The sequence below is a fragment of the Cydia amplana genome, chromosome Z (assembly GCF_948474715.1).
Source record: "Cydia amplana chromosome Z, ilCydAmpl1.1, whole genome shotgun sequence".
NCBI lineage: Eukaryota > Metazoa > Arthropoda > Insecta > Lepidoptera > Tortricidae > Cydia > Cydia amplana.
In genome coordinates this window covers 38,204,861-38,228,828 of record NC_086096.1, presented here as the reverse complement: position 1 = coordinate 38,228,828, position 23,968 = coordinate 38,204,861, and the positions used below count along the sequence as shown (strand labels likewise).

Genomic DNA, 23,968 nt, shown 5'->3' with positions numbered 1-23,968 from the left:
AGTTGAAGTGTCAAACGAACGCAGGCTACAGTGCACGCGTGGTGCGGATATTCCTGCAATATTAATTTATTTACTTAAAATTCTCACCCGCATCATATTTTTTATTAACGAGACGCTATCGCGCGACCATTTCAAATCTAGTTACTTTAAAGTCTTTAGCTGAATCAAAAGGGCCTAAACCACGATGAGCAGCGAAGATGTGAAATTATTTACCAGGGAGGAGCTGAAATCCCGAAACACTCGTGAAGATGCAGTCATGATCATTCACAACGGTGTCTATGATGTCACGCATTTCCTGGATGAGGTGAGTGAATGAACTTTTAAGTTTTTTTTTACTAGCAGGCGAGTAGGCGTGCGAAATCATCAGTATGCATATTCAAGAACTTGTTTGCTTAAAAAAAACTATATATAACATATGTGTAATTTTAGGGCAAAGTCCATTTCAATAATGTAGCGATTATATGCTCTTTGATTTCAATAAGTTTCGTTACTTGCAAGTGTTCAGTAAATTGCGAGTCTTATCTTATCAGTATTGTTTTACTTTGTTATTTGTGGATACTTAAACAAGTTAAACTAAGTTTCGCATATGCAACTGTTATAGTCATGCTCATAAGTCATAGCGCTGGAAGCCACCAGCAACATGCTGCATGAGGCCATTTCGTGGCACTTTAATCTTATTTTGTGTTTTCTTTCATATTATGTATTGTCTGTGCTTACGAATAAATTATATTCTATTCTATTCTATAAGACATATCTTTATCTAGTTTTTATTTTTCAAGATTAGTATAGTATGCACCAATATTAATGGTTTTGCATAATTAAATATCATTTGCACAATCCTTTCAGTCACCTTTTTACATGATGCAAAAGAGAGTAATGTGTTTAAATATTCACAAAATGTCCCTATTTGCAATACTTTATGTTACTATTACTGCACATTATGATTTTATGATAGAAAAAAGTACAGATTTGCCCATTTGCTATAAATATTTTTTAAATACTAAAATGATTTATATTTATTTATTTCATAATATGTAATTACAATATAAAGTAATTGACCTATTAAAATATGACCTACAAAACTTCAGTTCAACTGTACTAACTTTATAAATACCTTAACAATATATCAGTTTTTAAGGTTCCGTACCCAAAGCGTAAAAACGGGACCCTATTAATACTCACAGGTCATCTGTTTGTCACCAGGCTGTATCTCATGAACCGGGATAGATCTGTTGCCACTATAACAACAAATACTAAAAAGTATGGAACCCTCGGTAGGCAAGTCCAACTTGCATTTGTCCGGTATTTATATATGTATACATGTGGTATACATAGACTGAAACTATATGACTACCTCATTCAAGTTTTACAACATCATAGTAGGGATGGTGTACTTTAAATCGTTATATACATATATCAACATACTACAACATAAATAAAATTTAATCATTTAAAAAAAAACTAGTTTTGGAGCCCAGAAGGCACATTTTATGGTGTAGGATTAAGGGCTGATTTAGACGGCGCGCGAACTCGCATGCGATTTTCGTTACATTGCGGCCTCAGCGGCCTGTTGGTTACGTCCAATTCAACCAACCGATCAAAACCCGCAATGTAATGTAACTCGCATGCGAGTTCTCGCATCGTCTAAATGAGCCCTAATGATAGACTTTTATGTCCCAAATATTACAACATATTATATAAAGTAAGATAAATGACTTGAGCTTTTTTAAAGTGTTTTTGTCATTAATCATTAATTTATGTCATAATATAAAGAAACACAAAACAATAAAACTTGCAGCTGATCTATGACGGATCTATGATGACACACTGTTTAATCCAAATGCCGAAGTGGGGTACAGTGGGCCAAGAAAGTGGTCTACCAGTTTTGACAAGAGTTTCTGCGAGATCTAACGATCGCTAAGGTTGACAATTGTCACTGACATAATATTAAATCGACCTTGTTGTCTCATGACGTTCAAACGAACCTCAACCATAGGGTGGTATACCACATTTTTGGCCGAGTGTACAAACAGCAACACTTAAGTCTTAACTGTCCATCGGTGGACCTTATGCCTTTTGTAATAAGGTTTATGGACTATCATTTCATTGTGTGTTCCATTTTCCAAAACTTTTGGCTGGGGCGGCGATTCTTTGACCCATGTTCTTTCACTGTTAAAATTATATTTCATCGCTTCATCGTTTCATCGATTCGTTGCTTGAACGGCGTCGTCAGCGCCATCTAGCCGAGCATAGGTCAAAGGTGAATGACTTCACTATCCGAGAATGACTGACTGAATGACTTTTTCTTGATCTCCGATCCGAGACACGTTTTTTCCTTAGACTTTATTCATATTATACGAGTTATACGGAGTTACATTTGTCTTTGCTCTTAACCAATGACAACAGAAAATATGACATCGTTAACTGTTCGTCAAAAGGTCGAAGGTCACCACACAACCTTCATCTCATTGACTTGTTGACGTCACGTAGGTATATTGTTATAACAAAGAAAACATCATTGACTCAATATCCATATCTTGAATATGTGCAATAAGTTTTATGCAAAAATTACATTTTTGGAGTACCAAAAGCTAGTAAGCTTTTATCGCTGACTGTACTTTTGTTAACTTTATTTGTCGTTCATAAGCGCATTGTAATGTAATATGCCTACTTTAATAAACTATCTTTTATTTTATCTTATCTTTCTTTCTTTCCACGGACAATTAGTATTAACTCATCGAGACATTTCTAAAAACCCCAAACACAATTAGGTTGCGTTGTTTTATCAAAAATATCCTATGGCAATCTCCTGTCTCCATCATCAGATCAGCTCCATGGTACCATAACATTGCATTGTCACCCGACTTACACACGTATGCAAATTTTCAGCTTCATCAGAAACCGGCAATTGGGTCAAATTTAACTTGCAAGATTTGACCCGTAATTACATACATACAATGCAAGTTAAGTAAAACCTTGTAACAAGTAACAGTGAAAATTTTTTTTAGATACACATTTTTATTGCGAGACTATAATACTTTGCATGTCTATCAAGTAGGTCTCGAGATCTTTCAAATTAGCCTAAACTCAATGTGTTTATGTCTTCCCAACGAAGAGTTCCTTTGGCTACCTTCCGATTGCATCATCAGATCAGCTCCGTGTTAGCATATTATTGCATTGTCATCGCAAATACGGAAGTATGCGAAATTTCAGCTCAATGAGACATGAGAAGTGGTTCAAGTTCAAATATAAGTTACAAGATTTGAAGCACCATATATACAAAGGGATATAAAGCTAAATAATAGTGTGTAAAAATAAAATATGCTACAGACGTGTTTGTTTCCCTGTGTTACGGTTTTCCCCTAAACAGGAAGTTATGAAATACGTTTCATTTTTTTGGTAGTTTTCTTTAGTCAATAAATAGCCGTAACCACGCCGTAACAAACATATTATAAAACATCAATTGAATTTGGAACCTCCTCCTTTTGAATTATGAAGTCGGTTAAAAAATACTGTCAGAGCAGAGCATATCGACGATGGAAATTTCAAATGTCGTAAGGGACATACGACAACATGTCCCTTACGACATTTGAAATTTCCACCGTCGATATGCATTGTAAAAACTACGCCAACATTCTGTCTCGAACAAAACATGGCACGTGCATCTAAATTCGTATTTATTACAAAGTTAACACGCACACTGAATATAACGTCATACATACACTCCATACGTTCGCATAAACGTATCTATTCTAAACTTTATTCCATTTCAATAGGGTCATAGAGAAAAAAATACATAGAGTGCTCACTCCATACATCAGTTTTAGTATCAAAAAGACTATTAGCATCTAGCATCGAGTAGCGGAACTACCAGTACTGCTACTTGACAATAGATGTAGCACCGACCGGAAAGTCTTATGCTGTTGAGATAAGACTTTCCGGTAGGAGCTACATCTATTGTCAAGTAGCAGTACTGATAGTTCGGCTACTCGATGCTAGATGTAGGCACTGAAATTAATAGTCTGAACTGATGTATGGAGTGAGCACTCTTGTCTTACTATATTTCTCTATGATAGGTTTTACAATAGCCATTAAACGTTGTGTAGAAAATATGCGGTCAATTATTGAACCTTAAATTAAAGACATAATGGATGGTTGGTAAAGAGCACAGAATACCTCAACTAAAACATACTACACGGAGAATATAAGACAATCGCGCTCATCGCACATATATAAGCGCTCCCGTTCTAATTTAGTATGGGAACACGGCAAGTTGCGCCCACAATTACGACCTAATATTATTAGTTACAAGTTGTTATGCAATCGGCCCCAGTGCGTTTATCAAAAACTTGTAACTTGTAATACAAGCGGATGTCACTTTTTGACAGCTGTTGTTAGAAAGGGACTTCCACTTGTATTACAAGTTGCAAGCTTTTGAGAAACGGGCCCCTCATGATCAAATCGTAGCATTTTACAAGTAAAGATGCACCTAAGTGTGTGTGTGTGTGTGTGTGTGGTATCATCGTGCTGTATGTAAACGCTTCATGATGCGGTGTCTGTGTTGCCTGTAGAAGAGCATAAGATGATGAATGTCTAATTCAGACCATATTCTTTTGTGATAAAGTTTAAATTAGCTTGTAATCTTGCTTATTGGGTGTCATGGCCTCTTGAGTACCTACCGCTATTATATTCTATGAGAAATAAATTATTCTGTGGTGAAAATGGACCTTGGGACCTTAGGGATGAACATTGAGATTCATAAATAATCATACGAAAAGTGAATATATAATACAATAATGTAAAGTTAATAAAGTACAGCAAAACAGGAAAATATTATAGTGTGGTACTGCCCCATTTAATCGTATATTAGGTAGACTAGTTCTGCCTGCGTATTCGTCTGCGTAAAATAATGATAATGATGATAGACAAAAACTATCCTATGTCCTTTTCCGGGCCGTAAACTATATAAATACCGAATTGCATCTACTTAAATCGATTCAGCGGTGAAGAGATAACAGACAGATAGAGTTACATTCGCATTTCTAATAATATTTTTTGATCAGCGCGGCAAGCGGGACCTTTTGGAAACTCAAAATCTCATACAAAATTAGACTTAACGCAAACGCGTATGTCACGTCACGCTATCGAATGAAATTTACACTAGGGCAGGGGCCAAAGAGTAGTATAATATGGGGCATTATCTATGAAAAGGTAGGTATTGTCGATGGCGCTTACGTTATATTTATGTCGAAGCATCGTTAATAATGGAGGAAGCGTCATCGACAATAAGGTCCCTTTTCATAGATAACGTCACATATATAGGACACAGATTGAGTTTAACTCTAAGCTAAGCTATAATATAGCCATCAATGCCCCGACATTCCTTAGCTGCCGGCGAAATGAAATTCCGAGACTCCGTGCTCGCTTTGTGAGATGAGGATGTCTATGTCTGTTGGGTTACATTACAGGTCACAGATCACTTGCCTCGTATTCCCATTTGTCCCCGCTACGCGTGGCCTCCGCCATATATGAGGTGGGGACAGATGGGAATAATCATCATAATCATAATCATTTACTTGCACATAAAAAGCACATACTCTAAGGTCTACTGCTATAGCCCCGATGCAGGACTTTAACAAAAATATCGACGAATGTTTAATCTAGGTTATTTTGATTGTAAAAAAAAATCAGGAGACAATATAATAGGGGCATATCTATGGTTAAAGGCACTAGTTTCTCCCGAGCGTCGGCGTCTAGTCATAGTCAACTCCAAAGAGTAAAGAAAGTATAATGGGTAGTCAACTCTATGGCTGCTGCTCGACGCAACGTCGGCGCAACTGCGCAGCGAGGCCATTTTCCATAGCGCTGACTAGACGTCGACGTTGTAAAGACACTGGGATGGAACTAATATGTATACATCATATTGCGTGCAAATATTTTCTATAATGTTAATATGTATAACTACATTTGTATGGAGAAGCGGTCGTCCTCTTACGATTTAAATGCAGGAACCGTTCTCAAACGGTGTCTCTAGTTAGTAGTCTATGAGTTGTGTTATCTATTCTTTTATGTAGAGTCAGTCTTGACCCATTTTAGAGATCCTTAGCGAGGTCACAATCTTCTTCCTAGCTTTATCCCGGCATTTTGCAACGCTACTTCTCGTTACGTTACAGCACACAAGTTAGCACAGAATTAACGTTACGTTACGTTAATTCTGAGCTGCCGCCATCCGAAATATCGGAGCGGCCAAGGTGCTCACAAATATCTGAACACGCACTCTAACACGTATCTGTTCTTGGAGTTCAGCTTAGTCTAAAGTCTATTTATACACGTTATCAGAGGTCGTTCACCCGTGCAATCTTAGCTTTATTAACGTAGTAATAACGCCATTTTCCATAGCGCTGACTAGACGTTGACGTTGGGGATGAGGCTATAGTCTGGGGTGGCCCAAAGGGTTAAACGATCATTTCTAGTGTGTTTCTAGTTAACCCTAAAATAAATTAACACATTCAGTGCCGAAAACCCGTCTATCGGGTATTTTCTGATTTCGTTCCCAGGCCGGTCGACCCCATAGTCGGGATCGTGGTACTAGTACTACAGCTTTACATGACGATTTTTTGTGGCCTGGCGCGTATGTCTTGTTTGGCTGCTGGGAGGCAATGAGCGTGTTAAATTTGTTACATTGTTATGTTACAACTTCAAAATGGTGTTTTGTTGTCAGCACCCGGGAGGAGAGGAGGTGCTGCTGGAGCAGGCGGGGAATGACGCCACGGAGCCCTTCGAAGATGTCAGCCACAGCTCGGATGCCAGGTGAACTATTTATTTATTTTACTAGCGACCCGCCCCGGCTTCGCACGGGTTAATAATTTATACATAAACCTTCCTCTTGAATCACTCTATCTATTAAAAAAACGCATCAAAATCCGTTGCGTAGTTTTCAAGATCTAAGCATACATAGGGACAGACAGACAGCGGGAAGCGACTTTGTTTTATACTATGTAGTGATAGTGAAACTTAGCAACCCAAAGCAAAAGTAATTTTGGAGAATATTCTAGAGTAAAGTAGGCAAATTTTACGGTATTCCGTATCCCTACATACATAAGGAACTGTAAGGAAAAACTCAGGGCGTCCGCTAGCTGGCGCGGTTGCATGGGGCGGGTGAGCGGGTTAACGAAAAATAGTATGAGCGTTGCTATTACAATAGCACCCGCGTGCGGGCGTTCGCTCCGTGCACACGCCCACGCGACGCGAACGTCCTTATATACTTACATTATTTTCCGATATTCGAACTATCTTAATACCAAATCTAAATCGGTACAGCGTTTTAAGCATTACAATATTACTTTCGTATTATAATATTAATAGGGAAGTTGGGATAGTTACTCTTATAAACAAACCTAATTAAGCTATTGTTATACCCAGAGATGTACAAAATGGTTTTAAAAAAGCATTTAAATACAAAATGCAAAATACTTTTCAGATTTACTATTTCAAATGCAAAATACCAAATAGTTTTGCGTTTTGTATTTCAAATGCTAAATGCAAAATAGGTATTTTCAAAATACTTTTTCAAAATAAAATACCTTTTGAGCAAATCTCAGATATTTTTATTTATTTTAGGTATTTATCATGAGAAATAGAGACACAATGCCGAGCCGAACAAAAACGTCTAATATCATGGCATGGCGCCTTATGCATGACATTTTGGTCATATTTATCAGTACGCGTATCAATAAATTCTGTTATGGTATTAATAATAGTCCGTCGGTTCCTCTCTCTGCGGCCCTGACCACCGGCAGCTTGGGCCCTGCCCCGCTGCTGGCGGCACCCTAGGTTAGGTTTTTTATAATGTGTTTATAATATTTTTTTATATTATTTTTGTAAGTGTTTTTATATTTAAATTTTATATACATATTGTAAAAAACCAACCTAAGAAGAGAAATAAATAAAGGAAATAATACTCACTTAAAATAATGTAAAAAACTAGACTAACGAAAAGAGAGCCATGGCTCCATTTTGTGACTTGTGTGGCCATTTATTTCGGTTGATTGTGCATCTAGTTCTTATTTTATTATTATTACACTTTTCTTTTATTAATTAACAACTGGACTGGTATTGTTAAAAAGTGAAAAAAACATCAGTTTTTATTTATTACGCTTTTTAACAATACCGCTGGCGCCAGGCGCTAGCAGGCGCCTCTATCGGTCAAATTCGGCAATACAAGCGTCATTCGTTCATTTCATTTTGTTTGACTGGTAATGTTGGCTAAACTTAATCACAAAGTATTTTGCATTTTGAAATGAATATTAAAAATGCAAAATACGTCTCGAAAAGTATTTCAAATAAAATACAAAATGGTTTTTACTAAAAGGCATTTAAATGCAAAATACAAAATAGGTATTTTGCATTTTGTATTTGCATTTTAAATAGAAGTATTTCAAATAAATCGCATCTCTGGTTATACCCATTAACATAATCATGTTTACCTGATTAATAAATGCGCCATCGTTGACACACAGTTCACCATTCGTGAATCGTATTTACAAAAGCATAAAGTTCACTTTAGGACCCTTAGGTTAAATAACCTAACCACCACTCAAATGAGTGGGTTGCTTATACAGCTTAGTACTTTTATTGCGGTAATCATGTCGATGATATGATGTAACACATGGTTGAACATAACGTATCGATTTTGCTCTTCTCATTGCTATTTTGTCATCTTACTACTTTTTAGGGTTCCGTACCTCAAAAGGAAAAAAAACGGAACCCTTATAGGATCACTCGTGTGTCTGTCTGTCCGACCCCCCCCCCCCTAAAATTTTGAAAAAATACACTAAATAGTTCTTTACCTATAGATGAAAGGAAAACCTGTTAGAAATGTGCTGTCAAGCGTGATTTGGACTTAATGTACGGAACCCTTGGAAGCTTGGAACGCGATTCGGACTCGCACTTGGCCGATTTTTGTATCCCAAAATACTTAATTGACAGTTCCATTGCCCAACCACTTACTCATCATCATCATCTAGCCGTTTTCGGCCACAGCGACTGCTTTCTACTGCTGAGAGCGTCGCTGGTGCGCTCTCAGGTGACTGACGTAGCCAATCTTTGCAGCAAATGTGCGGCCACACTCGCTGCTGGTCAGCACCCCTCCGACGTAATTATATGTGATGCTGATGGCCACAGGTGGTCTGGCATTTAGCTCGTGTCGAGTTCTGAGCGTCGCCTAGCTTCAAACTACTCAATCCGTTTGCAACACATCTAAATATTGAATGAAATACATAATTTGATCTGTTCCCAAAATGAAATCTCCCCTTTGTCCCCAGAGCCCTAATGAAGAAATACAAGATCGGCGAGCTGGTGGAGGCGGACCGGACGCAGACGAAGGGCGCGTACGCGCCGCAGTGGAGCAACGACCAGCCGCAGGAGCAGGGCAAGTGCGTCATCGCGTAGTTCACCCTATCACGCCATCACTGTACCCTCCGTACCCTAAACACACTGTACCTTCCGTACCCAAACACACTGTACCTTCCGTACCCTAAAGACACTGTACCCTCCGTACTCTAAAGACACTGTACCCTAAAGACACTGTATCCGTGTTAGAGCCACCCACACGAGCGTCGGCGTCTAGCCAACTCTATGGCTGCTGAGCGCAACGTCGGCGCAACTGCGCAGCGACGCCATTGTCCAAAGCGCTGACTAGGCGCCGACGCTCGGGAGACGCTAGTGTGGGGTGGTGCTTAACCTTTCGTGTGTGCTTAGGATATTCAAAACGCGCTCTAAATTTTGGCTATCCTTTTGAACGCCAAAGACGTAAAAAGACGCGCGCGGCTATGAGCACGGCACCAATCATGAGACATTTAAGAGAAAATATTGAATATTTTTGATAGGCGTGGCGTTAAAAGGGTTAATGCAAAAAACTGATTGAAAAATGAGATCGTCCTAATAAAACACAGACGAAAGGTTTCAATAACATCACCTTATTCCGTAACACATTGTTTTTATCACACTTGCAACGAAACGAAATAAATTTTGAAATATACATTAATTAATACAGTTATGATGTTACTAAGTTACGCATGTTTCAATTTAATGTGTACATTGAAATGGGGCGATGGAAATTATAAGCATCTTTGTAAGGTTGACTATACGTAGGTATTACTTTGTGACATAATAATCGATCCTAGAGAATCAAAGCGTCACTATAAAAATTCAAGACCTATTTCAAATACTTACCTACCTACATCATTGAGGTATATAACAAGAGACGACATCTCGAACAAAATGTTTCCGCACCTCAGAGAAGTGCATGCATGCATGCGAAGCCGAAAATTGTTAATAAAGACGCCACGAGTATTTTTTGAGTCAGTTAAACAACGTTGCATACAATACTTTTTCTACGACCAAACATTTACTTTGAAAACTAAATAATAGTAAATCAACAGTTATTCCATTGCTTAGCGGTGAAATGTTATTCCATCCCTTTTATTATATTTTCTTGTGCTATTGTTGCAACTTTTTAACACGCACGAAGGCATTTTTTAATTTTCATTTTTTTTCTGTACATGTGTGGCATCTCGTCAGTGGTCGGTGACGTACTAAAAGCAAAGAAGTGCATGCACTTCTCTGAGGTGCGGAAACATTTTGTTCGAGATGTCGTCTCTTGTTATATACCTCTATGACCTACATTTTGACATTTTACATTTTGACGACCGGTCTGGCCTAGTGGGTAGTGACCCTGCCTGCTAAGCCGATGGTCCTGGGTTCGAATCCCGGTAAGGGCATTTATTTGTGTGATAAACACTAATATTTGTTCCGGAGTCATGGATGTTTTCTATGTATATAAGTATGTATTTATCTATATAAGTATGTATATCGTCGCCTAGCACCCATAGTACAAGCTTTGCTTAGTTTGGGGCTAGGTTGATCTGTGTAAGATGTCCCCCAATATTTATTTATTTATTTTTATTTTTACATAGTGTAATTTTTGACATACTCGTATTTTGTAACATTCGTACATCGTAAATAATTATAAACATACGAGCAAGTGTGATGAAAATATACTATCCATTCATGTTTTACAAACCGCTAATACATAAGTATATAGATAGAAAAACTGTCAGATTTCGGACGATCGCCCTAAATAGGGCGGTACGTCACCCCCTCCCCGTATTTAGATTAAGGTCACTGACCCCCTTCTAACCCCAGTACCTATCTGTATAAGTGAATACACATAGTGGACCTAGTTGGTTTTTAACTTAGGTTCCTTTGTTTATACATTAAAAAAGTAATCGATGAGTTCGATAAAAATTCATCAAAAATAGTTTTAAGGCGATATGCAGTGTAAATTTCATTCGAGGCGTAACGATCGTTCGCGTTTGCGTTATGTCTATTTTTGTATGGGATTTTGAACAGCGCGCCAAGCCGTTGGGAAGTTTTGGAAACTCGAAATCCCATACAAAATGACACTTAACGCAAACGCGTTTGTCACATCACGCTATCGAATGAAATTTACACAAGGGGTACTGACGTCGCAGTAAACCTGTCTTAAGCAAAATATTCGGTGGTTTTAAAGATTTGGGAACATAGGTAAACAGAATCTATATTTTGTTAAGTAGATACTATCCTTATACGATTTGAATGTTTAAAGTTACGCGTTTGACGTGTATTGACGTCTTTTGGCGTTTACATAGTTTTATTGCACTGCTGGTTTCAAACATACACATTCTAGCTTCCATTGCAATACCTAATGCACTTTACACATGTTTTTGCAATAAGCATACTTATTTTTAGTAAACGATTGCTCATTTTATTGTACTTAACTACTTATTCCAAAAAACTGTGATCAATATAGATCTGTTTTGCGCAGCTTTCTATAATGTATGAATAATTTACATATATTTAGTAGCTGTCTATATATTTGGTGATAGATGCTTAAAAGTAGATTTAGGGGGTGATTACTATCACATCTCATCTACTGATGACGGCCAGTAGGCCTAGCATATGATTGGCGCGACAGTATCTCGTGGCGAGATAGACTAACCGTCCTTCTCCAACTATGTTAATAAAAGAGGGACGGGTACTCTATCTCGCCGCGAGATACTGACGCGCCAATCATGTGCTAGCCCGGCAGGACATATCGAAAGTTTTTTCTGCTTTTGACATCAATGGTCGTCAAATTATGTGTCTAGGTAAAACATTAGCACAAATAATGTATTTTGTTCGCTTTTATAGCCACTAGAGTGCCCTTATAAATGTGTTCTGCCAACAATCATCATCATCTCGAATTTTAGTGTTATAAGCAGCTATTCACATTGCACCACATGTTATCAGAACTTTATTTTACCAACTTGACCGTTATTACGACAACTTTTTAGTGCCGATTGTTATTTTAAATTTATGAGGCACATGGGACCAAAAGCGTTCAAACAAACAGTACGAAAGTCTGAAATGATTGCAAATAACAACATTCATATATATGTACTGAATTTCGATACGCCCCCTACTAACATATACAAGTGGCAATTTCATTCACTTTTTGATGTTAAATAATCAAAGTTTAAGGTATGCAATATCTACTGATTATAATTTTTGATTTTTACTTTGTCATTATGGTTTTCTCATTTTAAATTAATATAACTAGATTTAAATGTATTATAAAATTAACAATTAGTTTAATATCAAGACTCAATAATTGTCAAGTTGGTGATAAAGTGGTCAAATCATATCTAGAATATAATTTTTTGAAAGTTTTAGTCAAATATAGCCGCTGCTTCTTTATTCAGAGCCCAGCCAGAGATATATATTTTAGTAAACTATAATGTATTATACCTAATAAATGTCATTATATCGTGTCTATGTCACAAAATGTAATCATAGTGAGTAAAGTTTTGGTGCTTTGTTTTTAATTACTTTATAGTTTAATAGAGTTTTTTTTGTTTACATATAATATATACAAAAATAGAAAAATATTGTAAACGTTATAATAAACTGTGTAATCATTTATTGAGTTTAAATCCGCACCCAAGCTAGGTACCTTTTTTATTTTTTTTATGCATTTTTCTTTTTTCAATTTGAGAATTACTAATTAGCTTTGGCAGGAACAGACTGTGTTTCTTATTTTCGGAATCATCAATCATACGCACATGTTTATGATCTTTTGCCAGTAATAATCTGTTAGCTTTTTTAGAAAGTTGCTCAAAATTTATTTTCTAATTTGGCTTTATTTTTTAGGTTGTTTAGTTATGTTGTATGTTTGAAATTGGCATTTTTTGTTAACTTTTTGCTACATTTTTAAATTAATTTATATAAAGTACGCTTTAAAAAATAATGGGCACCGAGAGAGTGGTTTTCGGGGCATTCTGTTTTTACACTTTACACGTACTTTGTTTAACCAATTTTTTTACTAATTATCCCTATGAGCCTATGACCAATAAATATTCAAAAATGTGTCCCCTTACCCCCATGTATACTCAGCGATTTTTAGTTATCACATAGATATTTATTACAATTATCTTTCTTTTTTTACTTGTTTCTTATTCAATCCTTGGCGAATTGTCGTGGGTTTTCGCGATGCCCCTTTTACATGTATTTAACCTTTTGGACGCCAATGACCGATATATCCGCACCGTAGGTTCAACGCCAAAGACCGATTAATCGGTCACATACCACAGAGCAAGATAGACCTAAGTGGATACCTATGCATAAAGTTCAATTTCAGTTTTGACACTTTGGTGACATGGCGTCAGCGTGACAGCTTTTGTGTTTGACACGGCGTCGAAAAGGTTAAAGATAATATTTCACCCCCTGGTAATCCTCTTCCGGTGCCTGTTAAATTAAGCACTTTAGAAACCGTTATTTTGCTGTCCGCTTTTGTCTGTAAAGTACAGAGAACCCGCCTAGCGGGTCGCTGGCAGTGAATGTGTTAAAGTACAAAAAATAACAGTTGTCGCCATCGCCAGTTTTGAGGAAATGTGAATTTCTACACGTGCAGTATTGTAAGTATTAGGAGTCATCGTGTTTCAGAATACCCCACAACACTGCCAGTAAAGCCTTTAAATGTATGACAAACACAGATAGAGTTAGATCAAGCTAAGTTGGCAGAAATTGTGATAGCCCAGACACTGCAAGTGTTATTTAAACGCCATTCATATTTTCATAGCACCTATAAATCTAAGACAAGGTAAATGCAGTTATCAACGACCCCTCGAAAACCTGCAGGTATTACCGATCTATTCAAGACATTCTCTATCTAAAAAAAAGACATTTAAAACCATAAAACTTTAAATTAATATAGGACGGTGATAGCGTCACCACTTTTATTTGTAGCATCTATCAACGATCCGTAAGTCGGTAACGGCCACAATGTAATGTTGAATTTTTCATTCTTTAAAAAAAAAATTATTATAACATACCAACACAAGAATTTTTATGGACCCGTTTAAACTCAAACAATTAGTCTTTTTAAAAATCTATTACTGAAATAAGTACAAGTTATTATCTAGATTTCTTATTTTAACGCTGTAAAAAAACCACAAAAAAAATTAACCACAGTTATGATATTTTGGAGGACCGATGTTTTGTAGTAACAACATTCATGAAAAACTTTGAACTGCGCTGCGCTGCGTTGCTTTGCTACTTGAAACTGCGTGTATATATGTATTTTATTATGTTACATAATTACAAACTAGTTTGTAGTCACAAGGTCAATTTAAAATATATATATATATATATATATATATCGTACTTATTTTATCACCGGCTCAGAGGAATCGGTAATAGTAACCATAAGAAAGCTATTACCGATCATAGATATATAATTTAATAACTTAACAGCCATTATTATGAGTCGGCAATAGTAAATGTGGGTGTACAGAAGAATCCTGAAAATATCATGGACGGATAGAGTAACTAACGAAAGAGTGCTGCAGTTAGTAAATAAAGAGGTCGAGGTTTTAAAGACAGTCAAAAAACGCAAGCTACAGTACCTTGGTCATATCATGCGAAACGAGAAGTATGAACTCCTTAAACTCATTATCCAAGGAAAGATCCAAGGGAAAAGATCATCCGGACGAAGACGTAACTCATGGCTCAAAAATCTCCGTACATGGTTCAAACAGAGCACACGCCCATTATTCCGCGCAGCTGTGTCTAAAGTTCGTATAGCCCTCATGATAGCCAACCTCCGGTAGATGGCACTGGAAGAAGAAGAAGAATAGTAACAATCGACTCCGTAACTTTATAAATTAATGTTTACATAATAATACTTTATTTTGGTATATTAAGTAACTATAATTAACTTCTATAAACATAATATTAGCGTATAAAAATTGAAAAGTATATTTGAGGGCAACCTGTAGGTATACTTAAAAACTATGGTCGATTCTGAAATTGCCCTAAGGGGGGCGTTAATATTAATACCTGCATTTACCTGTCGGTTTTTTTTACTATGAAGTAGGTGCTGAATGGATGGGATGGTATGGATATGGATAGATGGTATGAATAGGAAACAGTATGGAACGCTCATTTGCTTCTTGATGCATAGATAACGTATGGCGTGATACTTCAAATGTATGTTGTTAATAAAAAACAGACCATAATAGTAGGTATTAGGTATGTTGAAATCCGTTCTTGCTAAGCTGTTGGCCGTGTCAGAGTAACAGAACCCCTAGTGTAAATTTCATTTGATAACGTGACGGACACACGCGTTTGCGTTGTGTCATTTTGTATGGAAATTTGATTTTCAACAGCGCGCCAAGCGGGACGTTTTCGAAACCGAAATCTCATACAAAATGAGAATTAACGCAAATGCCGTCACGTCACGCTATCGAATGAAAACACTCGTGAGTACCTACTTTGATAACATTCGACTGTCTCGTTCTCGTTTCATATTCTGAGGGCCTACCGCGAACCACGTTCGACGTGTTACCTCCCTGTCACACTTACGTACGAATCTACAAGTGCGACAGAGAGGCAACACGTCGAACGTGGTTCGCGGTAGGCGCTCTGATCGCTGCATATAAGGACTACAGTTGATTATCAAAAGCCACAGCGTTATCAGTTAATCTAATAGTAAATGAAAGGGGTGGGTCAAATCAATATTGAAATATTGACGTGGCAAGTATACGACGCGCGTCGTAGCTTAAATAGTTGGTTGGTTGGCATTAAAGCAGAAATGGATGCAAAATAAGGAAATATAACATTGCTGTTCATAGAAATTACTAGGATCTATTTTGGGTAGAGAAACTACATTTTTTTTGTGTAGTGGAAAATTATACGAATAAAGAAATTACCCAAAACAAAATATTAACACTGAATGAAAGATAGCAATACTGAAGTTAGAGGTCAACAACAAGCGACAGCGGAAATTAAACCCTTTGACCGCCAAAGACGTCAAATGACGCGCGCAGCTACAGCCCAATATCAACCCTCGTGCATTACGACAAGGCTCACGATGACGCGCCGCGCACGATAGGCGTGGCGTTCAAAGGGTTAAGAATATACGGGATAAATAGACCACAAGTTGGCAGCAGAGTTGACGTCACGCAAATGACATAAGGAACAGGACTAGAGTGGAGTAGTTATCAGTGTTATATTTTTTAATATCACTCATGCCAGTTCATGTGTCATGAACTGGCCTCTTAAATTGTAACACCTTATTATGTACATGACAATGCAATATTGAATAAATGACTAAATAACTAAACAGTCTATAAATTTGTCGATGTCGTCGTACATAAATTTTCTACATTGTAATTATTTTAATATCTACACCACTTATCTCTCTTTTCTTATTTTTTTTCAGTGCGTGGACCTCATGGCTGGCGCCTCTTCTGCTGGGCGTCGCGGCCACCATCCTCTACCGCTATCTGTTCGCGTAACCATCCGCCGAAAACGCCCATAGGCGTCCGACGAACGAAATTATCTGAGCTGACCATAATGAAATTGACAATCATTTGTCGACAATCGAAAAGTAATAAAATAATGTATCGGGACACGGGCCGATTTTAAATTTGAACTTTGTTGATTTTTTTTGTCGGTTTTCGATAAAATTTGGTGGGTAGTAGGTCCCTATATTGTACATAATATATATAGAGACTGTGCGGAAAGATAAGAGTCTTCTCTTCTTTCCGAACAGACTATAAGCGCAACATCACCGTATGGCGATGAAACACCTGGCTGGAAAAATTACTGGCTGAATTGATAGGGAAAATGACATTTTTTTTTGTCCCAAAGTTCAATATTATTTTTTATATATGTATAATATATATTTCAGACAGGTTATAAGTATTGTATCATCTCAATTATGAATTTGTGAATCTCACAAACATTTTTTAGTCATGTTTTATATAAATCGGCAAACAAAGTGTAAACGTCTATCAGCTCAGATAATTTTGTCATATAAATATAAGACAAAACATATTTATTTACAACACAAAGGAAATGCAATGCCAATGGCTTTACGTTGCAACTTATTAGAGACACAAGCAGAGAACGCACAAGTGCGTTCAACCAGCCAAATTGTAATTATTCGCATTTTACTTCGTAAGTTTGTTGGGTTACTTGGGTTGGGTTCGATTTGATAGTTATTTATTAAGCAAGAATGTTTTATGGGTCATTCTTTTTATTAAAGGGGATCGGGCTGGCTTATTAAGTCAGTTACTTTTTTGCAAACGTTTAAAAGATCTTATGAAGTGTGTATAAGTGAATGATACGGTATTTACCCTTAGACCGCCAAAGACGTCAACTGACGCGCACGGTTGCAGCGTAATATAGACCATCATGGATTTCAATAAGGTTTAAAATGGCGCGTCATATTTAATAGGGTTAATTTTCAAAAGTATCCTGATTATCTTCAGCTCGATCCCTAGGTAGACTGTAAGGTTGATTGGACAATTTAATGAAAATGTGCTTCGTGCGGCTTTAGAGCATCCGCTAGCTGGCGCGGTTGCACGGAGCGGGTTAACGAAAAATGGGTAGTATGACTAGTATGAGCGTTGCTTAATGGCGCGGGTGCGTGCGGCGGTATACTGTTCTTATTAGTATTTAACTCTAACAAAATTTTGGTGGTACATAACTACCTACTGGAAAAAAACTCACCTATTACCAGTGTTAATAACTACTGGGAATAAAAAATCCCAGTAGTTACCACTGGAAACAACGTGGTGGTAACTAGTGGGAATAACCCGATTTTACCTACAAAGGCACCCGCGTGCGTGCGCCCGCTCCGTGCATCCGCACACGCTATCGGACGCCCTTAGGCCCTTTTTGCGTTTTTATCATTTTTTCTTGTGTTGGTATTGGATTTTCACTACGGTCCTTTTGTCCACATGACTAAGTGCATTTTTCAACGTAATTAGAGTCCGTCTAAGCGAACTTTGCACCGACTTTGATAGAACGTCATATTTTCAAATAAATTATAAGTACATTAATGATGAGATTACTATACACTTACGTTCAAATGCAATGCAGATTAGCTTGGTCCGACTCTATAATGATTTAGTAGTTGTTTTTAATAAATAAAATGCTATACAGGGCAGATTATACGACAGAAAATGCTTATGCTAATTTTAAGCTGCGTAATTAACCTTTTGGACGCCAATGACATATATATAAGCACCGCAGATCCAACGCCAAAGACGTATTAATCGGTCATAGACCACAGAGCAACATAGACCTAGGTGCATATGCATAAAGTTCAATTTCAGTTTTGACACTTCGGTAACGTGGCGTCTGAGACAGCTTTTGTGTTTGACACGGCGTCGAAAAGGTTAATAATTTAACTATAATAATTAATAATATCGTCTAAGGCATAATGTTATTTTTTTAATAAATTACATATAACTCAAAGGGATAATTATTGGTAACTTTTAAGTATTTTTCGAAATACTTTATCTTGATCGTTTTATATTTTGGTTTTGTTGTGACTTTATAAGATAAAATACCTAATGTTATATGTATAGATACATAAATTGGTATTATTGTTATATGATACAGTAAAAACAAATTACATCATAATACAATAAGATAATAAAAGTATTATACCAAATCAGTATTCCTTTTTCCTTTGTTATGAGACTCCATGATGTAAATAAGTTTTTGGCAAAATTTTCATTTTTGGTACAAGCTTTTATCGCTTCTTACGACAGACAACTAATACTCATCGAGACAATTCTAAAAATCCCTAACACAATTAGGTTGCGTTGTTTCATCTCAGAGTTCCTATGGCCACCTCCTGTCTCCATCATCAGATCAGCTTTGTCATAATAATACATACTGCATTGTCATCCGATTTATACATGCATGCAAAATTTCAGCTCAATCGGAAACCGGGAAGTGGATCAAATTTAACTTGCAAGATTTGATTACAGACCGACAACGGGACAGGTGAAACTAAATAGAAGTTACCCTCTAGCCTAGCGTCCCACCATCCTAAGTACCAACTACCAAGTTAGTACCTACTTAGGTCAAAATTATTTTCGTTGTCTTGTTTTTTGTCCCCAGAAAATGTGACGGAATGTAACTTATTGTATGGGATAAAATTTAATTTTGATTTTTCTCAAGTTCGGCAATTGGGCACGGGCCCCTGCGCCCTTATGATAAAGACGGTATTGGGTCGACCGCCCTCCCTCCGTCTTACGTAATAAATGAATGGCACCAGCTTTTATTTATCTGATAGTTTGTATTATCTATAGAAGTGTGTTCCAAAAATAAAACAAAGTTTGTAATAATAGAAATGTATTTCAAAGTCACATGCATTAATTTTAATTTGTGTTATCTAGCATCCAGTCGAGCAAGTACGGTCGAATTTTTATCGCTTGTCACCATGCCTGTCACGTTCTCACAAGTGGGTAAGTGCGAAAGTGACGGGCATAGTGATAGGCGATAAAAATGGAACCATGCTGTGCCCGCAGTTCTTATTGGTCAATTTAAAGTATCTTTTGTATATTTTGCTAAATTACCCGAATGTTAATTAAAAATAGTCATCCATCGTCATCTTCCTAGAGTCATACTAATATAATAATTAATGTCACTGAAGTATGGAGTGAGCAATCTAAGCTTAGGGTCAATCCGGGAAGAGTGGCTCAACGCAAACAGTGGCTCAATCCCCAAATATCGCTTTACACTGTAGCACCCTTGCGTGTTAGAATAACCATTGCTCGGCCATTTTAATTTGTTCGATTACTGAATGTTTCTGCTGTATTACCAGGGAAGCATCTCTCATGTTAGATATTTTAAAAACGGGTCACTCACCCCCCCGCGTGTAACGGGTCACCGGCGCGCTGCGTCCCGCAGTCTGCGCCGGTCCGTCACCGTTAACGCAAGCTCCCGATGACACTTCTCGGTACGGAGTGAAACATGTCGAGCGTTTTCGACTTAAAAAACGTGAGTGACCCGTTTTTAATATATCTAAAATGTCTGTGTCTCACGGAAGTTTTATTATTAGAAAAGCCTCTCTAATGTTGGAATTAGGTTGAGTGAGCCACTGAACCCGGCTATTATTTTTTTGAGTCACTGTTTCCTCCTTGACTCTACTTATTTTTCTATAGCATAATAGAGACATGCTCAATGAAAGTCACTAATTAGGGTAAACTACATAATCATCGGCCCTTCAAGTGCTTAGTAATTTGCCCATGCTAATTTATAATGACAAAAATGCTGTTTATTGTATGTCGGCCAAGACACAACCTTCTTTTTTAAACATCTTAATACTAATTGAACTTAAAATATTTTCGTCTCTTCTAATCATATGTCGGTAACAAAATAAAATATTAAACATTAAACGTATCTTCAGCTTCTAAATCAAGTCAAAAACCAACAGAAATAAATTAATTATAACAGGACACACATATCTCCGAGCCTTCAGATCTGAAACAATAATAAAAATTACTAAAGTATATACACGGTAACTACATAAAGTATAGGCCTGAAGCCATTATTTTTGCTGATGCTGAACATACAGGCGGGTCAAATCGGTAGCTCCAAGGTTATAATATATCATCGGGAGGGTCGTCAAAATACCACGTTTGGTCACTAAAGCGAGGGAGGGCTTAGGTTTTAGTCGCGTCACAGAATAAATAATAGTACTAGGTACAGAAGATTCACTCTCTAGCAAAACGCGTCTGTTACGACAGATATGACCGCTAGGTGGCGCAAGCGCGAGCAGGCGTCCGTTCCGTAGCGGTACGCGGCAATTACTATGGCTAGACACCAAAATTGGTATGGGCCGCATGTACTTGTAGGTACTTGTATGCATGCATGTACGACGAAATCGCGGAGTGAGCCACGCCTGGTCACGTAGTCAATATCCTCTAAAGTCATTTTTTTTATTTGGTAGACTAAAATGACATTTCATAATATGAAGATAAAATAACATTTCATAATATGAAATGTCATTTTAGTCTACCGAATAAAAAAATTGACTATAGCTAGGGAAATCTCGCGCTTTTTCGAGGCGTATTCAAATAACGCTCGCGTTTAGCGCTTTTTAAACTCGCGGGTGGCAAGTGGCAACACTAACGCAATTTAATTAATTTGCATCAGTGTATTTATTTTAATTTATAAAGGGCCACAAAGTATGGGTATGTTCCCTAATGTAGTGTACCCAGTGTAAGAGACCAAAAGAGACCAAACACGGGTCAAATTTAGATTCTTGTGTCCAATCATTTTCACTTAATTTTTCCTAGTTAACTTGTTCGCTGTCAGGGGCCCATTTCTCAAAAGCTTGTAACTTGTAATACAAGTGGAAGTCCCTTTCAAACAAAAGCTGTCCAGTTTGTAACTTTTATTTTATTATTTGTTTTATTACTTATCAAATATTAAATAAATACTAATATATAGGCCCCTAGTTCTTTTTTTCTTATCAATACTGGTCTTATATTACCCTGTAAGACAGCAGTGGTTGCAGTAGCCGAGTTGGCAGCGCTCGCAGGAATGCTGGCAGGCCCCGCAAAGCACCTTCTCACAGTACGAGCAGCGGTCCTCCGACACGGCCCCGCACAGACACTTCTGGATCATGGGCTTTGTCTAGATATAGAGAAAAAATAAACATAGATACAGACATAAAAAAGAACTTAAAATAAAGTCAACTAAAATTATAAAAATTACTTTCCGGCGCGACTTCAAGTATGGACTCGCGCGCGAGAACACAACTCATGCTAGACCACCAGGTGAAACTGTGTGAGGTGTGCAATAATAGTACATTACGATACAAGTGCGGAAAGTAGGAAATTCGCAACAAGTGGTGATAAATTAACCTTTTCGACGCCTTGTCAAACACAAAAGCTGTCACTCACACGCTACGTCATTGAAATGTCAAAACTGAAATTGAATTTAATGCACATGCACGTAGGTCTATGTTGCTCTGTGCTCTGTGACCGATTAATCGGTCTTTGGTATTAAACCTACGGTGCCGATATATCAGTCATTGGCATCCAAAAGGTTAAAACATGACCATAGGGAGTATGTTATTTCTACTCAGAATCATGCATGTTTTCAATCCTTACAGGAGAAACAAAGTATCCCATGAATTTCCATTCTGTTACTATCTTTCATATACTTTGTATGACAGTAACATCACATATATGTATAGGGTGTTATTGCCAGTGATCATTAATTTTCCAGCAAATTTTGGTGCAGCATAGTAAAAATAAAGGATTTTCTTAAAAAAAATTCTAGGCAGAGGATTGGTTAAGGTTAATATTACTGTTATTAACCCTAATTTTATTATCTATTCCACCTATAGTTCGTTTTCTTTAGCATTAGAAAGAACTTGAAAGAAGGTAAGCAATCTTGACATGACTTTTAATTGAAAAACGCTTTTTTTTTTCAATTAAAAGACACATCAAGATTGTTTACCTTATTTCTAATGCTAAAAAAATGAACTATAGAGTAGGGCATACAGATCCTTTTAACCAACAATACTGCACCAAAATTGCCGGAAAATGAACAATCACTGGTTATTGCTATTAGAACCAACCACAGCACCAGTCTGTTGGAGATGACCATTTTTCCCAAGGAACAACTGCTTAAAACCATCTTTTCTGCCTTCATTCTCTGTTGGTATCTCGCTAACAGTCTTTGTGGGCATCTTTGCGCCTCGGAACAGTAGTTTAAGGGTTTTCTCTGAAAGAGAATGTGATCAACGGTTAATACATGCATAATTTTTACGCATGGCAATATCTATACGTACAGTCAGCTGCAAAGAAAAGGTACCACCCCTGCATAGAAGTTTGTATGCTGCGGTGGTACCTTTTCTCTGCAGCTGACTGTACGTTTCTAGTGTTAGAAAATATTCGATAACTCAATAGATCACTCGGGCATAGAGTTGTGCCTTTCTCAAGAATTTTCTCCGTTTTGTATGGGAAATGTTCTCGCTAGAAAATATTTCGCACAGGAAACGGAAAACGTTCGAGAACGGCACAACTCTACTCTGGCGAGACTACCCACACACAACGTAGGGGTACTCTAAAACCGTTATAAAAATCAAAACAATAGGCTTACTGACTAAAGGCAATGTACCAACTTTCTCTAAGTAACTTCATCTAGAATCTAGATACCGATATCATCCGTGTCGATGCGACCAATTTAATAAATGATTTTACAACCTACCGTACACTTTCTGAAGTCTGTCTTCGTTATTGTTGAATTGTTTCATTCCAACGTGAACTTTGCTCTGCTGCACGAAGTCCTCAATAAATGGGTTAGACCGCTTCGTCATTGTACAGCTACACGATTTGCTTATTCGAGAAAATATATATATTTTTAAGATTATTTATTTAGATCAACATGGAAAGCAATAACATGAGTGGTTGTAGTTTTTTTTTTAAATAAAAACGTCAATTCGAAGTCAATCATTAGCTAAGGACGGCCATTCATTGCTGAATGCTTTGTTGTAGTATCGATTCAATTAATCGATTATTGAAGATTTTATATTTTTACCTCATAGGCGTAAGTAGTGATGAAAATATTG

The 23,968-nt window shown here is 37.2% G+C and overlaps 2 protein-coding genes across 2 annotated transcripts; one reads left to right on the top strand and one right to left on the bottom strand.

Moving 5' to 3' along the window:
- The first annotated feature begins 13 nt into the window (after positions 1-13).
- LOC134661542 (cytochrome b5) lies at positions 14-16,930 on the top strand. The gene is made up of 4 exons (XM_063517674.1): positions 14-304; positions 6,722-6,810; positions 9,324-9,434; positions 16,802-16,930. The coding sequence occupies exons 1-4, from the start codon at positions 185-187 to the stop codon at positions 16,875-16,877; spliced, it is 396 nt and encodes a 131-aa protein (XP_063373744.1). The 5' UTR covers positions 14-184; the 3' UTR covers positions 16,878-16,930.
- Positions 16,931-20,670: 3,740 nt separating this feature from the next.
- On the bottom strand, positions 20,671-23,752 carry LOC134661367 (apoptosis regulatory protein Siva-like). Its single transcript, XM_063517407.1, has 4 exons — positions 23,608-23,752; positions 22,976-23,121; positions 21,881-22,023; positions 20,671-20,865 (listed from the first exon to the last, which is right to left on the bottom strand). Exons 1-4 carry the CDS (start codon positions 23,714-23,716, stop codon positions 20,826-20,828), a joined length of 438 nt encoding a protein of 145 aa, XP_063373477.1. The 5' UTR covers positions 23,717-23,752; the 3' UTR covers positions 20,671-20,825.
- Positions 23,753-23,968: the final 216 nt, after the last annotated feature.

Coding starts and splice junctions, on each gene's coding strand:
- LOC134661367 (XM_063517407.1), bottom strand. CDS start 23,716: ATGACGAAGCGGTCTAACCCATTTATTGAGGACTTCGTGCAGCAGAGC. Junction 23,122..23,607: donor CAGACTTCAGAAAGTGTACG/GTAGGTTGTAAA, acceptor ATTCTCTTTCAG/AGAAAACCCTTAAACTACTG. Junction 20,866..21,880: donor AACCACTGCTGTCTTACAGG/GTAATATAAGAC, acceptor TTATTGTTTCAG/ATCTGAAGGCTCGGAGATAT.
- LOC134661542 (XM_063517674.1), top strand. CDS start 185: ATGAGCAGCGAAGATGTGAAATTATTTACCAGGGAGGAGCTGAAATCC. Junction 305..6,721: donor TCACGCATTTCCTGGATGAG/GTGAGTGAATGA, acceptor TTTTGTTGTCAG/CACCCGGGAGGAGAGGAGGT. Junction 6,811..9,323: donor AGCCACAGCTCGGATGCCAG/GTGAACTATTTA, acceptor CTTTGTCCCCAG/AGCCCTAATGAAGAAATACA.